Here is a 15,551-nt window from a genome sequence, read left to right as displayed (position 1 = left end):
TGTCATCAACCTTAAGCATCATAATCCATTCTCCTACCAAACAAGCTTTTTCATTTTTGAAATTATTTATTTACTTATATTTTTTATCTGTATGTTTCTATTAATAATTTTTTTAAGTCCTATTAAATAATATGATTATGATGTTGAATTTGAGGCTCTCTTGTTGCAATATTCTTATATATATATATATTATTTTCAAGAATACTACTAAATATTTATCATTTTAAGTTCTATAAAAAGACATTAAAAAGTATGTAATTAAAATCATAAACTAATAGTATCTTGACAAGTGAGATGCCTTTTTTGGCATAATTTCGTGGGCAAAGAAAATAAGAGAGAAAATAATAATAGAAATTACTCAGAATTGGACAATTGTTTAACATGGACCTTTCTAAAACGCTCCAAAAATATTATTATTGGGTAACGGAACGTTGGCAACAGGGGAGTAGCAATAGCAATAGCAATAGCGCCTCATCCAACACAGAATAATCAAAGACTGCTGTAAGTTAAGTGTCAACTAAAGAAATAATTCCAGAGTTGCTTTCCTCAAATCAAAGCCCCTTTTATTGCTTGCTCATGTGCTTGTTAGCCTCTCAGCCATTCCCCTCCCTTCCTACACATTATCATTATCAATGGATCAAAACAATATTCAAATAAAAATACCGAGTAAAAAAGAATTGAAAGATAAAGAATTCATTGAGACCTCATAAAAAAAAAAATCAAAATTAAACCTCTTCAAATACAAAATTAAAGGCATGAATTGTGGCTTCTAAACAACCAAAGACACATCCAACTAGTTTGAGGTATGAACAAAACACACAATTATGACTTAAAAGCAAGCAATGCTCAGTGAAGGCTAAGGGTTTAATATTATGACATTTAAAAAGGAGTGAAGAAGGGAAAGATTCATACATATTAGAAAGGAGGTGAAGCTGAATGGTTTGAATTGTATCTCTATCTAATCATTTAATTGATAATCATCAGAGAGTGATCAAAACTAGTGAATGTAAATAGTTTAAAGCACAGCTTATGCAATGATTATCATATATATGATGGGGTATAGGAAATAATGAGATAAACAGGTGTTGGATAACGATGGAAATAATTCATGCTATAAGGGAATTTTAAATGGAAAACGTCTCCTAACACTTTTAGATAATTGCTCTCAAATCTCAGTCAGGAGAGTACAATACCTGCCAGTGAACATTAACGAAGGCTATTGTGGAAGATGAAACATGCGCCACAGTCTAGGACCCATAACAGTTCTTTAGCACACTTAAATAATCATAGTGCTCGACCGGTTTCTCCTGTACCAATGCCATTGCTGAAGTAGCATTGCTTTCCTCCTGGGCCATGGATCCAGAGACCATACATTTTTTGCCTTGCGAGGGGGGGGAGGAAGGGAATGTCCCTCATTGGTGGTTCTTAAATGCCAAAGATCATGAAAATTTTGAAGGAGCAGAAGTATACCAAATAAGTAATGGAGGTTTGCCATCTCCTTTTCCTCAAAACATATCCTTGGACCAGCCCTTTGGCAGCCTGCTAAAATGCAGTTTCCTTCAACTTTCTAAATATGTGCTTCCTTGTATATACTGACGATGGTCAAGAAGTCTCCAGGGATTTGGTGCTGATGGATTTACTCCTTCACCAGTCACCTCTATTTCTTTGCTTTTTGCTGAACCACCAATGGCCAAACGAAGTGTTTGTGCATAGTCTTAAGGAGATCCTTTTCCACTGTATCTGTCTTCCTCATTCAAAAATTGCACCTTGGTTGGACTTAGCGAACTCCTTGGCTGGATAACCATCTACTCATCTCATCATCTCTTTATAAAATATGATTTGACAAAGAAATTGCTTGTTTGGAGTCAACATCCTGTTGTAGACAAGACAACAGAATTGGTCAAAGAAGTTTTAGGCATGTAAAATGCCCAGTAAGGACAACGTGCCCATGTAATGATTTAATAGTGAGTTCTGTGAAGCCTATTTCTAACTTGGAAACATGTAAGTCATAATTAATAGGAGTTATCATTCTTTATAAACCCATTTTCACTTTCTTAGTTGTCTCTTACAGAGCAGAATTAATATGTAAAACAAATTATCAAACTAGAACTCATCAAGGGCATCAAAATTCAAATCCAACATTATACCAAATGAATAGAAGCAAACACCTGAGTAATTGTGGAGATAATGAAGCATCATCATTGAGGAATGCTTGGCCCGGCGCAGTGTATCAAACTGATAATGGTTTGTCTGTAAAAAGCTCAAGATAGATTGCCTATTCTCAAAGAAACCATTATTTAAAGTAGCATCCTTATCCTCTGTATCAACAGGTACATTGTTCACAACCTGCAAACAATGAGGAACTAAGAAAGGATGAACTAAACTTTCGATGGAAATGAGTTACTTTATAAACAAGAATATAGTTTTACAAGTATTCAACCATATTTACCACTCAGAAATGAAAGAGATGAATGTCATTTGGGGATAAGCATTCACCTGCGAGAGTACATGTTTTTCCATGCTATTGACAGAGTGCATGTTCTGTTCATCTGGGTTTTGCTCCATATCATGGCATCTGCAGAATACAAAATGGAAAGAAGGGTGAATAACTAGAAGTCAGTGCAACTACTTCTGTAATCCATTTCCCAAGCTCAGAAATAGAAATGCAGCATACACATTTTAATAAATAATAGTTTTCCAACACAATGGAAATAAATAAATAAATAAGACTGACAAGAATGTATCACAGAGATATGAAAATCTGTCATATATGATAGAGAGAATGGCCCTTAATCAACAAATATACACTAGATAGAATCTGGCCATCCTGAAAGATGGAATTAGGACCAACTTAACATAGGGACATGATAAGCCTCACACTAAAACAAAAATTGTCTCTGAGCATTATTTGTGTATTCATTTTGGTGTTGAACCTGAATAGAGAGATAATGCTCAAAGGAAACAGAAAGAAGAAGCAACAGCAGCCAACATTAGTACCTAGTATTCTGCACAAAATTAAAAATATAGGGACAGAAAAACAATGTAGCTCTTTTCAACCAAGCCATGAGGGATCTAAGAATGGTTTCTTCTATAAGCCTCTACTATAAAGCTAGTATTACAAGCAGTGCTCAGTTCTCACAGGTCAAGAAAGGGAAAGGAATTGCCAACCAGAATCTAAGATGAAGCACAGCCATAAATGAAGTATATTTGTGATAATGAGAATGTAAAAACTTGCAGATTATAACAATAAGGAAGATACTTACCTTTCACATAGCTGAAAATTTTTGCACTGATTACAAACCCATCGCCTTCCAGATAGTATTGCTTCTTGGCAGAATGAGCAAAAAGACTGCAAGTGGGCCATAATAAAGTCTTCCTTCTTGGGAAAGATAGCTTGACCCAACTACAAAAGAAAAAATAGAAACGAAAAATCAGAAAGAATTAGTAAATATGTTAAAAAAATGGAAGAAAGAAAAATAAAAGAGTTCCTTTCAGTACTTCGGGAATACTCAGCAATTGGAGGCATGGAAATCTAAGTCTAAACTCTTAATAGTAACCAAGTCCCATCACCAGTTTTCTTGATTCCCCCAATTGAGCACAAGTTCAAAGAGTGAAAAGATAATTAAAGAAATAACTGTTAAGGTGAACTTTGAGTGATCTGCTTTTCAATTAAAAGAGGTGGATTGCCGATTTAAATGACAAATTTATCCTGAATATTTGCCCTTTGGGCCTGGCTCAAGTAGTAAAGATTGGGACAGGGATGGGGCAGGTTCCAAGTTCAGTTCCATGAAATAGCAAAAATAAAATAAAATGACCCACCAAAAATCCAAATGTCAACATCTACCCCCAATTTACAAATTGATATGACACCTCATATCTTTTAATATTAAGTATAAAGACTAGAAAAGGTAAAATCGGGAACTTTACTCTTTGCATCAGTAGAATATCTTTTGCAGCATCATCTGAGGGATTAATATGACCCATTGCTTTTAAAGTTCTCTTTGTCACTAGTTTTGTTGCCTTTTGTAAATTTCCTCCACTTTCACGTACAATATTCCTGATCAAATCCTCAGCAGCAGTTGTCCAATAGTCACCATCAAAATAAGGCAAACGAGCTGCTGTCACCTTGGTGTTGCATTTTCCAGTTGGAATAAAGAAGTGATCATATAAATTAGTGAGCTCCACCGCAATATTTTCTTTGGCTGCTTTTGCTAGCATTGACCTATACCTGCACACATGGGAACATTTAGCATATCATGAACATAGTAATGCATATTGAGCAAAACACTAGGGCAATGGGGATCCAAATAAACTTTTGGGGCTAATTTAATATTTTGCAGCCACCATGGGAGGGTCTATCTTGCCCTAGAAAGGTTTGTCAAACTACTAGCTCATTGTGTGTATTTGTGTGTGTGTGTGTGTGAGAGAGAGAGAGAGAGAGAGACAAACCATTGCCGCAGCTTATCAGTTTTTGGTGTTTTCTGAGTTCTGGGATGGCAATATAAAATATAATCTTCTCCTTTCAAAGGGGGGCAAGACCATAAATAGCATGTTGTGAAACCTCGTTTCTTACAATAATCAAGGTACCCTATCTGATGATGACAAAAAAAGAAAATGTGTAAGCAATTAATCCTGTCACTAAATTGTCACAGCACAGAAGTGCCAGTGGAACTATAGAATCATAGCACACAATGAAATAAGGATTAATATAATAAAGATTTGCATACCAATATTTCATTATAGACAAAGGTACGAAGGGCTTCTCCACCAACAGTAGCAATGTCAGGCCTGAAGTACTTGACAGAATCGAGATATGAGATATAAACACTGCGTTGATTTGGTTGTCGACATTCTGAGCCAAACTCCTGGACATGCATTCCGAAAAGGCATACATCTACCCCTTCAATCTTCTGGAAGAGAAGAATCATCTAAAATGGAAAAGGAATAAGGTATATTAATTCCTTCAGGACTACTCACTAATTGGAAGTCATACTAAAAATGGAGCATAGAGTACAAGAAAAATAAAAGTTAACACTTTCAGATTTCTAATTTAACAATGATATCTTGAAGTTTGTGCCAGAATATGCTTAGCTCCCCTTGCCAGACTTCTCATATGATAAAAGCATTTGAGATTGTTTTGGCCTTTCTCATCAAACAGTATATTAAGGAGAAAACAATCAATCATTTGTATCAAATGAAAAGTAAGGGAAGTGAGCATAAGCCCATCCAAAACTTGAGGAGACGTTTGATATTATTTTAGAAAACTTAAAATAGAAAAAAGGAAAAGAAAAAGGATAAGGGTGTTCATGGTTTGGAGGATCAGTGACATTTTATGTAAATTAAGGAGGTGGTTGTTTTTAGAAATCTCAGGAATATTTTGTAATTTGCCTGCAAAAATTGATAAGTAAATATTTTGAGATATGAATCTTTCAGTTTTTCTCACCTTTGATTTGTAGGGGAATTCGGCTGGGTAATTATCATCATGAAAGAAATCCAAGAACTCCTTATTCACTTTTAATTGTTTGTCGACGGACGACACCTCTCTCACAACAAGATCTTCCACTCCAGGAACCTATTAATCAATTGGACATTAGATATAAATTATCAAGTTGCTATAATAGGAATGTGAAAGCTTCCACAATCAATTTCTCTTATTGAGATATACACCATGAATGCCCAGTAGAACTACTCAATTAGAAAGCAAACAATAGCTAATGGACATAGAATGACAATTACACCGTATAACAACTCTTAGAGACAAATATAGATATATATATAAGCACTAAATTTGAAGGGAATGTGAATTCATGTCCTTTACAATTGATTGCAATGAAAAACAATAAAAAATGAGAATGTCAAAATGGTAAAAAGGAAATTGATAATTAGTGGATAAAAAACCTGTTTCGAACTGACAGTTGTCAGCAAGGGTAGTGGTGATACATGTGATTTTCAAACTTCCTATTAATTTCAGTAATACCATTAAAGAATCAGTTAATTTCTTTTTGCTCTTGTTTAAAATTTATTTTATGTTTTTAAAACAGAAAGAGTGACAATCCAAATTATAGGCTCAGCAATACAGATGTTTATGCATCAAAAGTATGTAAGCAATTCTAACATGCATCATCATAGAACAATGTTTGCATCTTACCTCGCCAAAGTTCTTTCCTGCAGCACTGGCTCTCTCTTTTCTCTCTTGCTCAAGACGACTAAAAAGCCTTTGCTCTATGTGGTTGCTAAGCATTGTACTTGGCAGATCTTTTGCACCAGAAAAAGCATCCTTTGGTAAGGACATACACTGGTTGGCTTCTATTTCTTTTAAGTAGCATATGGGACAAATGTACTTGGCATTTTCTATCATATCCCTTTTATCATTAAAGAGAGCACATATCTGGTGTTGCCAGCCTTCACATTTATCACATTGAACCCACTGCAAACACACAACAGAAAGGGGTAAGTTTTTTACCTTTTACAAGATTCAGTTTTTCAAAGGACAAAATGACTAATCCTACCGATTCTTCAGTTTCTTTGTCATTCTTTTTCTTGTCCAGCTTTGCCTTGGAGATTGTAAACCCACAGAATGTGATATTCCCACCACGAGACATCTTATAGCATGAAGTACAACAACAATGCGTTGCTCCATTTTCAGCTTGGGTAGAGTAATAAAGCACACCATGTTTGATACGGGTTCCACACAAGGAACAATACATTGGTTCCGGAGCAAACAAAAGGTTATCCGCCATGCACAGCTGGCATGAATTTTCACTGGTGGAATTTGTTATTTTCTGTCCTGCTACTTTCTTCGAAAGATTCTATTTCAAAGAAGAAATACAAGCATATTAATGGCCATTTATAACCACAAGAAGGTTGCATCAACTAAAAAGTACTTCTAGCATTTGCAAAAAGAATTTGGATGGCAAAGAACTAAAGATATAATGAGTTTGTAAAATCTATATAACCTAACTCAACAGCCTGACCCATAAGAAAACAATTTAACCACATGCAATGTCAACAGCCTGATCATCATGGTCTAGAACGAATTCTAACACATGTTACATGACCTCCCTTGATTCATTCACATGATCAAATGAAAAAACAAACAGATGTGTAAAAACATTTTGAGGAATGAACAGCAAAGCCATGCAAGGTAAGAAAGGACATTATTAGTAAATTTCAAGTTAAAAGATTTTATGTTCACCTGGAAGGACAAATAAAAATACTAGATAGCAACAAAAGAACTACACTTAGATCAGGTTCAATTTGTAGACAAGCAAAAAGTTGAAGAAAATTGTGTATAAGTCAGCTTGAAAAGATGGACTAAATTAGCTCTTCTGTTATTCTTCATCATCAAGAACTAGTAAGTTAAATGCATAAGAGGCATAAAAGTCGTTCTCAATTTTAAACCAACATCCCCTCCCATCAAAATGGAAGTGGGCAAAGGAAAAATCAATTATGAATGACAATCTGTTAGTTATTGGCTGCTACTAGTAACTGTACATTATCTATCTGTCTCTTATAAAGTTACAATTAAAATATATACACTCTTCATAATGTTACACTGGCTGGAGATGAAATCAGACTCAGTTTGCCTAAGATGGTCTAACCATGTGTGAGACGAAGAACATCAACTGCACAACTAGGAAGTAATTTTGTTCACCCCAAGTCCTTGGACCAGTGCTTACAGATTTCAGTTAATCTACAACACGGTAATCATGTTTGAACTAGGAAGGAATATAATAGTAATGTCAGTTAATTAAAGCATTAGTAGCAATTATGTACTAACCTGCTGAATGGATCCCCTGAGACTCCATATATGTTCCTTTATTTGCTCTGCAGTGAAAAAATCAGCTAAAGAGACACTCTCTCTCTTTGTGTTTTCTGACTTGATTGGGATCCCATCATCAGCTGTCGGGGCAATACAATCGTTCTCTGTTTTTGTCTCATCTTCAGCCATTGGGAAAGTACAATCACTCTCTATTTCTGGATTGGCAGAGTCAAACTTCACTCCTTTCTCATGATCAGTTTCTCGGGTTCTAAAATCACTATGGATATTTGGCTTCACTTGGTCTGACTTGATCTCAACCTGCATCTCCAGCTCCTCATCACCAATAGTGGGCTCTTCAGAGTGAACAGGCACACTAGAAAAACATAGTCCCTGAAAATTGCCCACAACCTCACTTCTATCCTCACCGATGCTGGTAGGTTCTATCACCTTGTTTGGACTAACCATGAGATCTGGGGAACAAACACCCTCTTTCTCGGGCTTGGCAGGGTCAAACTTTACTTCTTTATCATGATCAATTGATGGGGTCTTCACTAGGCCTGACATTATCTCAATCTGCATCATCTGCTCCTCATTACCAGTACTGAGTTCTTCAAAGAGAACAGAGACATCAACAAAACTTAGTCCCTGATTGTTATCCATGACATTGCTTCTATTCTCACTGATGCCTGTAGGTTCCATCACCTCATTTGGACTAACCATGAGATCTGGAGAACAATCACTCCCTATTTTGGGCTTGGAAGGATCAAACTTTATTCCTTTCTCATGGTCAGTTGCTGGGGTCTTCACTAGGTCTGACATTATCTCAATCTGCAGTGTCTGCTCCTCATTACCAGTACTGAGTTCTTCAAAGAGAACAGACATATCGTCAAAACTTAATCCCTGATCATTATCCATGGCATCGCTTCTAGTCTCACTGATGCATGTAGGTTCCATCACCTCATTTGGACTAACCATGAGATCTGGAGAAAAATCACTCCCTATTTTGGGCTTGGAAGGATCAAACTTTATTCCTTCCTCATGGTCAGTTGCTGGGGTCCCAAAATCACTCTGGATATTTGGCTTCACTTGGTCTGACTTAATCTCAATCTGCAACTCCTGCTCCTCATGACCAATTGTGGGCTCTTCAGAGTGAACAGGCACATTGGCAACACTTAGTCCCTGAAAATCATCTGTAACATCGCTTCTAATCTCACTGATGCCTGTAGGTTCCATCTCCTCATTTGAACTAACCAAGAGATCTGGAGAACTAGTTTGTGCAGGCTTGGAAGTCACTCTTAGAGGATTAGCTGCGACATCATTCCTGATCTCACTAATCCCTGTGTGGACCTTTGTGGGGCTGGTAACCAGTTCTGTGTTCACCGTCACAACTTCTGAGTTAACTGATGCAGGAGATTCAGCACATTGTGGAGGGTTTAGAAGGCCTTTAGGAGGACAGTGTTGATCCATTGAAGGAGCTAATACATGACAAACTTGACCTTTAGATGAAAAGTGGGAAGAGGGATTCACCACCTTCAGACGTTTTGAAGGAGGTGGTATGGCATAAAAATTTTTGGAGTTGGTCCCCCCAGTATTTCTATCATCGAAGGATAAGACACCTTTCTTGAATTTCCTTAATCCCAACTGATGTTTATCAGTAGCATCTGACCTTCGGACAGGCCCAGAGATAGAGCAATCTGAAAATTGACCGTTATCAAAATGCGATGATGGTGTGGAGTAGCTGAGAGAATCACATGTGTGACCTTTACATGCTGTTGAATGCGCATAATTCACAAAGGAAACTTTGCTTTTCCCTGAAGGCACAGTCAAACTCTGATAGTCCATATAAGAACCTAGAATCTGATGCTCAGAAGATAACTGCAATGTATTACTTAAATTTTCATGCCTAGAAGCTCCATTTGAACTAAAGGGAGGTGCGTTAGTTTCAGAAATGCCAAATTGAGTCCCATGTGATTGCACCAAAGAAGGCTGAGGCTGCTCGAGTGCATTTTGACCCAATTTTTGACAGCAAGATTTGGCCCTTTTGGCCATGTAACCCCTGGGTTGGGCCTCAGAAGGTTTATCAAACTTCCTATAAGAGTGATGCAACTGCTGATGAAATTGATGAGGCTCTATCTTCAGCTCTTGTAACTTTTGCGAATCCTCAAGAGTTGAACTGGCTCCATTGAAGATCATGCCAGGAAAACTAACAGACGCTTTAGAAATCCTCCCTGGAACCTGTTTTAGGATCTGTAAATTTGAATCCAAGGACTCTGAAGTTTGATCCAATGTGGAAGGAAAACCCATGGGATAAAAATTCTGATCACCCCCCATGAGACCTCTAAATTTCAGCTGATTGGATTCACCTGCTAAAAGTAGCCATCCAAAGGGCAAAAGCTTCGTCAGGAAAGAAAATAAGATTAAAAAAAAAAAGGAAGAAAGAAATGATAAATGATGGCAGGAAAAGGAATTTAGTATGTTCATATAATGGTTTTTATCAAGAAACCAGTTCAAACTTTAAAACAGAACACACATGGAACTAAAAATAAGCTATGAGAAATGATTAATCCAAGCATATAAGACCAGCACAGGAGCGAAATCTGTAATGCATGGTTTATCCAGCTTTCAACTGCGACAAATGCTATTGATAGAAGCATCCCGTTGCATGAGAGATACCAATACCAATGCTACCTAAGTCCAGTGAGTTAATATTGATGCCCAAGTTTGGTTTTACCAGATTTGCATGTGATCATACTCATATCCATTCTTGGATTAGCAAAATCAACCATGTTATCATAATCTCTATTGTTTGAAAGAGGCAAGAGAGATATGAGTATATTTCAGTTTCAGAAGTGATACAACTTTAAAATTTTTTGGACACCAAAAGTTGTTTGATGCTGAGGAATTAGGATAATTCAGGAATTGGAGACCAATCCAGAGAATAAAAAAATCCAAAGAGGAAGGAGTTTATGAATAATTAAGAAAAACAAGCAATTCAAAGGGGACGTTTAGAGAAAGAGGGTGTTGGATGGAGAAGCTTTCTGTCTGTTATTCAGTAATTCTTTCCTAGAGCGTGATGTCAATTAATGGTTTTCTAAATCTGCTTAAAGAAGATGACAGAAACAATTCAAGGCTTGAGAAATTTTGAAAATTCTCACCTTCATTACAGTGAGTACTCCGATCCAGATGTTTCCTCTTCAAATGGCTTCTGATTGATGACTGAGAAATATACTGTGAAGTGCACCCAGAAAAGCAAGGTCCATTGTCAAAAGCTCCACCATCAGAACATCCATCTCCATTAGAATGCGCAGAAACAACTGGAAACTGTTCAAGTTTAGGATCCATCTTGCATGCAATCGGTCTTATGCCAAATGATGAAACCATGTTCTTCGCATTAGGGGGATTGACTGAAGCAGCAACTCTTTTGTTATAGTCATTCAACAGGGATCCTACATGCAAATAGTTTTCACATCATGATATAAAAGCAGAAGCAATACAATGCATGAATCAAAGAATTGTTCAGCCAAATTACAATAAAATTTGGAAGAGCTAGGTGACACACCTTTGAAGAAGCTAGATTGACTTTTATTGTCCGGTATTACTATGCCATAATCAGTGCTGGCAGCCATGACATGATCCAGAGGAGGATCAGGTGCATCTGAATCACAACAATCCTGAGATATGCCATAGGTTGGCATCACCACACAAGAGGGCAAGGTTGTTGATGTGAGATGATGAGTTTGTTGGTGACTGGGGTTAACACCATTTAGTTTACATTGGATTAAGATCTGCAACAGTTGATTCTGTTTCTCCTGGTTCACATACTCCTCCTTGAAAAGAATTTGAAAAATGAAAATGAGTTCAGGTAATAATAACCGTATGTTAATAACAAACCCAACTACACAACATGACCCAACTGATTTCCACAATTTGAGCACAAATGCCCAGTGAATTTTTCATCAAGACATAGAAACCAAGATATACAGCTATCGAATCAAGTAATTTAAAATATAACCATTAACCTAACAACTAAATCCAACAGATTTCAACTTTAAAAGATGTCTTCATGCTGCTTTTTTAAAGAGAAAGACTTGAGAAACCAAACCATTCAAAACAAAAAATACGGGTCTCTCAGTCTCCAATGAATTATAAGAACAAACCTTAGAAGCAGCCCCCAAAAATAGTTCGTTTTCCAAGCTAGTTGCAAGATTAGATGCACACTGTTTCCATTCGATGCTCCTTATCGGTCTAAAGAGAAGATAACTGCAGAAGCATTTGCATAACACATTAAAAAAATTACTCAATTAAGATTCAACAAACATTTTAAATAATCCACTTTTATTCTTGACGATTAGATGTCTAGAAATTTTTTCTACTCCAAACTTTTGATACTCACATTCTGTATGTCAACAATTTACGAAGTGGAATGATTGTGGGATCCTTTCGCCAGTCAATCTGAGAGTCTACTTGGTTTCTTATGGGATAATTAAGTAAACCATTTCCTCCCAGCTGGGAAGAACCCAGATTCTGAATAGAATGATTTCGTTTTTGCCCAAATGCTTCCGCCATGTATGTTTGCATGGGTTTACTCACACTACAAGGATTGAGAACCATACAAATTAAATGAGAACCATACATTGAGAAAGGATTTATTCATAACTTGACCATTTCATCATAAACTGATAAAAATCATGAAAATCACAAACAAGAAGTAAAAATGTTGGACATAGAAACAAAAACAGTATACCACCAATTACATTATTGAATAGACTGTCAGATGCTGTAAAAAACAATTTGAAGTTCAAGATCATATCCGTTCAAAGTATCAATAAGACAATAATATCATAAAACATATTTTGTGGTGCAAACCAAGAGACAATTATGGTATCTTCTGATTAGAATAATAGCTTCAATGAAGTTTTGCACCCAAACACATCCACCTGAAGCTGGCAGTCCAGTGATCTATACTAGTTAAACAAGAAACCCCCAGAAGAAAGCTACTAAATCCAATATGGTCCCTCATTTGATGTCTACCACAATTTTGAAGAGGCCCACTTTGTCTTCCACAAAATTTTATACATTATCGTATTAGTGAAATCAGACATTTACTCAGACAATGATGCAAATACAAATGCAATTGAACAAAACACCAATGTAGCAAAACAGGGAACAAGATGCATCCCAGAAAACCAAACCTATTCTTTCACCTATGTATAACACTTCCAAGGCCCCATTTGTAAATTTATTTTCCCTAAACCTCTGATTCATCACCTCCACATTCACATCTCAATTTCAATCTTGCATATAAGCAAGTGGTTAATCACTAATTCCTGAAATCCATTAAACCGAATAATTCACCATCCTTGTTTCGCAAAGCATGCAATCAACTCAAGACTCATTTTATGAAAAAGATTAGCCATGTTCTATAGCCGCTCTCGTAACTATAATCCACTTTCCCTCCAGAGAAAGTTTCTCATCGTACATCTTACCAAATTTCTCATTACATGAATTTTGATGAATTCTCAACTTCTCACAAGTTTATTTAACCACGATGCAAGCCATTCCAGAATGAAGGGCCGTTAAGCAAGCTACGGAACAGCTAGAACTGAGGGAAGGCGTGGCAACTGACAGAAGGCATGGCAGCTGGCATTCATGTTCTTTAAGGAAATTCCCAATAATTTGGAGAAGACCAACTTAGTTTTAGAAATCAAAGCCAAATTTTTCACAATGAATATTCCAAATTTCCAGCTGGATTCTTTTTAAACTGTTAAATTGTGTCAATCCAAATTCTAGCCCCTATCCGAATTTCCCACATTTGGATGGGTATTCCAAATTTCAAGCGGAATCCACTTCTAAAAATTTGATTTAGTTTTAATTCCGAAAGGGCAATTCCAGGATCAATCCAAATTCAAAGTTTTGAACCACCCAAATTTCCAGAATGCGGCTGAATGTTTTATCGAGAATTTTTATTAACTCCAATTCGGATGTGGGAATTTCGATCAAACACAAACCCCAAATTTCCGAGTAAAAAAAAATAAAAAATAAAAAAATTACACACATAAATTAGAGTACATCTCTCAAATTAATCTTCAATTTTTTATAGCCCAGAGAAGAACAGTGTACAATATATAATTTACCAGAGGTAACCAGAGTATAGTCCACATCAATCCCAAGGCTTGTTTGTTTCCCAATTTCAAATAATCAAAACCCTAGTCCTTTAGGGTTCCGATCGATCAACGTAAAAAAACGTCGAGTTTTAGATGTACGAGTCTCGAATGTTTGTTTCGTGAGACAAAAGTAACAAGAAAAGAACAGAAAGGAAAGAATAAAAAAGAAAAAAAGAAAAAAAAGTGGGGGAGACCTGTCTCTCTCTTCTTGATTTCACCGTACATGTTTGTGGCCCACTGAGATTGCTTTCAAACTCTGTACTTTTATGATACTTTTTACGATTAGGGTTGGGGTTTAAAAAAGTATTTAAATTAATAGAACAATAATCATAAACAAATAAAATAATAACCTTAAACTAATAAAATAATAGCATTAAAAAAAAAACGAACTTTACGTACCTCGCTGCAAAAAGAGAAGGTCGAAGATGACGACGACAATGTGAATCGATCGCTCATGGTTCCGGCAGCGAACGGGGATTGGACATGCAGATTCTGGCGGCGGTGATGGAAATCGGCGACTCTCTCGTTGATGATCTTTAATATTGCGCGAAGATCTCTTGGTAAAAAAATCTCTATCTCTCCGAATTATATAGAGTTTCCATAAATACTTCTCAGAGTATGATCGCAAGTAGCACACCATTTTGGAAAAACTCTACTTCTATTTGGATTCCGATTTCGAAATTCCTGTACCAACTGGCCTAGAGCTTTAGGGACTCCGGATGAGATTAGGCTTCCCTGGAACCCAAAACATTCCCGATTCCCAAACACCAATCCCACGTTTTCTAAATTTATTTTAAGAAATATTAAAACTATTTTTAAAATTTTGGACAAAAAAGGAAATAAAATCACACAAAACATTTCATGAAATATTTTAATAAATCATTTTAAAATAAAAAAAAAAATGTAATATTATAATAATAAAATCATAAATAATATGTGATATCATAACGTATACATGATTAAAAATAGTAATATTATCATTAGCAAAAATAAAATAGTAATATTTTTTTTTTTAATAAAATCACAAATAATGTGTGATGTCACAATAACTATATGTTATACAAAATTCAAATTTGTGTGAAAACTCAAAACCAAACAAAAATTTATAAATTTTATTTTCTAAAAATAGTTTTTATTTTTCTTATATTGTGTTTAATAGTGTTGAAAGTGTTTTGTCTGTTTTAGATTTTTAAAAATGTTTCATATTTTCATATCATTAAAATTGGTTCCTAAAATTTACTACACTTGAATTTAAAAAAAAAAAAATTATTTTTTAGACTCAAAATCAAAACACTTCCTAAAATAATTGTTAAATTGATTTTTAATTAAACATAACTTAAAAAAAGATAAAATAGGAAATTTTTTTAAAATAAAAATCAAAAAGCATTTTTCCAAACCAAATCAACAACTCTAAAATAATAATTAAGGTAACATTAATTTTTTAAAGAAATTCGAGTATATTTTTAATTTAAATAATATTAAAATAAAAATAGACCCAAAAGTATTAATGGTATGTTCAAAATTTAAGAGGTTAAATATTTGAAAATAATGTTTAAGTTAAAAATATAAGTACTATTGAGAAGTGTATTATTGAGTATGGTAAATAAGGGAAGTAAAGTTAGTTT

General features: G+C 35.4%; 1 protein-coding gene across 4 annotated transcripts; it reads right to left on the bottom strand.

The window, feature by feature from the left end:
- Positions 1-292: 292 nt before the first annotated feature.
- LOC104881571 (uncharacterized) lies at positions 293-14,707 on the bottom strand. 4 transcript variants are annotated; one of them, XM_019224759.2, is made up of 17 exons: positions 14,326-14,706; positions 12,156-12,353; positions 11,920-12,022; positions 11,322-11,589; positions 10,918-11,208; positions 7,781-10,128; positions 6,510-6,809; positions 6,149-6,427; positions 5,444-5,572; positions 4,728-4,928; positions 4,450-4,592; positions 3,928-4,228; positions 3,264-3,403; positions 2,497-2,575; positions 2,169-2,346; positions 1,194-1,873; positions 293-613 (listed from the first exon to the last, which is right to left on the bottom strand). In XM_019224759.2, exons 2-16 carry the CDS (start codon positions 12,338-12,340, stop codon positions 1,866-1,868), a joined length of 4,953 nt encoding a protein of 1,650 aa, XP_019080304.1. In that variant the 5' UTR covers positions 12,341-12,353; positions 14,326-14,706; the 3' UTR covers positions 293-613; positions 1,194-1,865. The 4 variants fall into 4 exon arrangements, with proteins under 4 accessions (XP_019080304.1, XP_019080305.1, XP_019080307.1 ...); XM_019224760.2 differs by having other exon boundaries at positions 293-609; XM_019224762.2 differs by having other exon boundaries at positions 7,781-10,125.
- Between the last annotated feature and the right edge of the window lie 844 nt (positions 14,708-15,551).

Source organism: Vitis vinifera, chromosome 14 (assembly GCF_030704535.1).
Source record: "Vitis vinifera cultivar Pinot Noir 40024 chromosome 14, ASM3070453v1".
Taxonomy (NCBI): Eukaryota; Viridiplantae; Streptophyta; class Magnoliopsida; order Vitales; family Vitaceae; genus Vitis; species Vitis vinifera.
The sequence above is the reverse complement of the archived record's forward strand: the minus strand, read 5'-3'. Positions and strand labels throughout refer to the sequence as shown.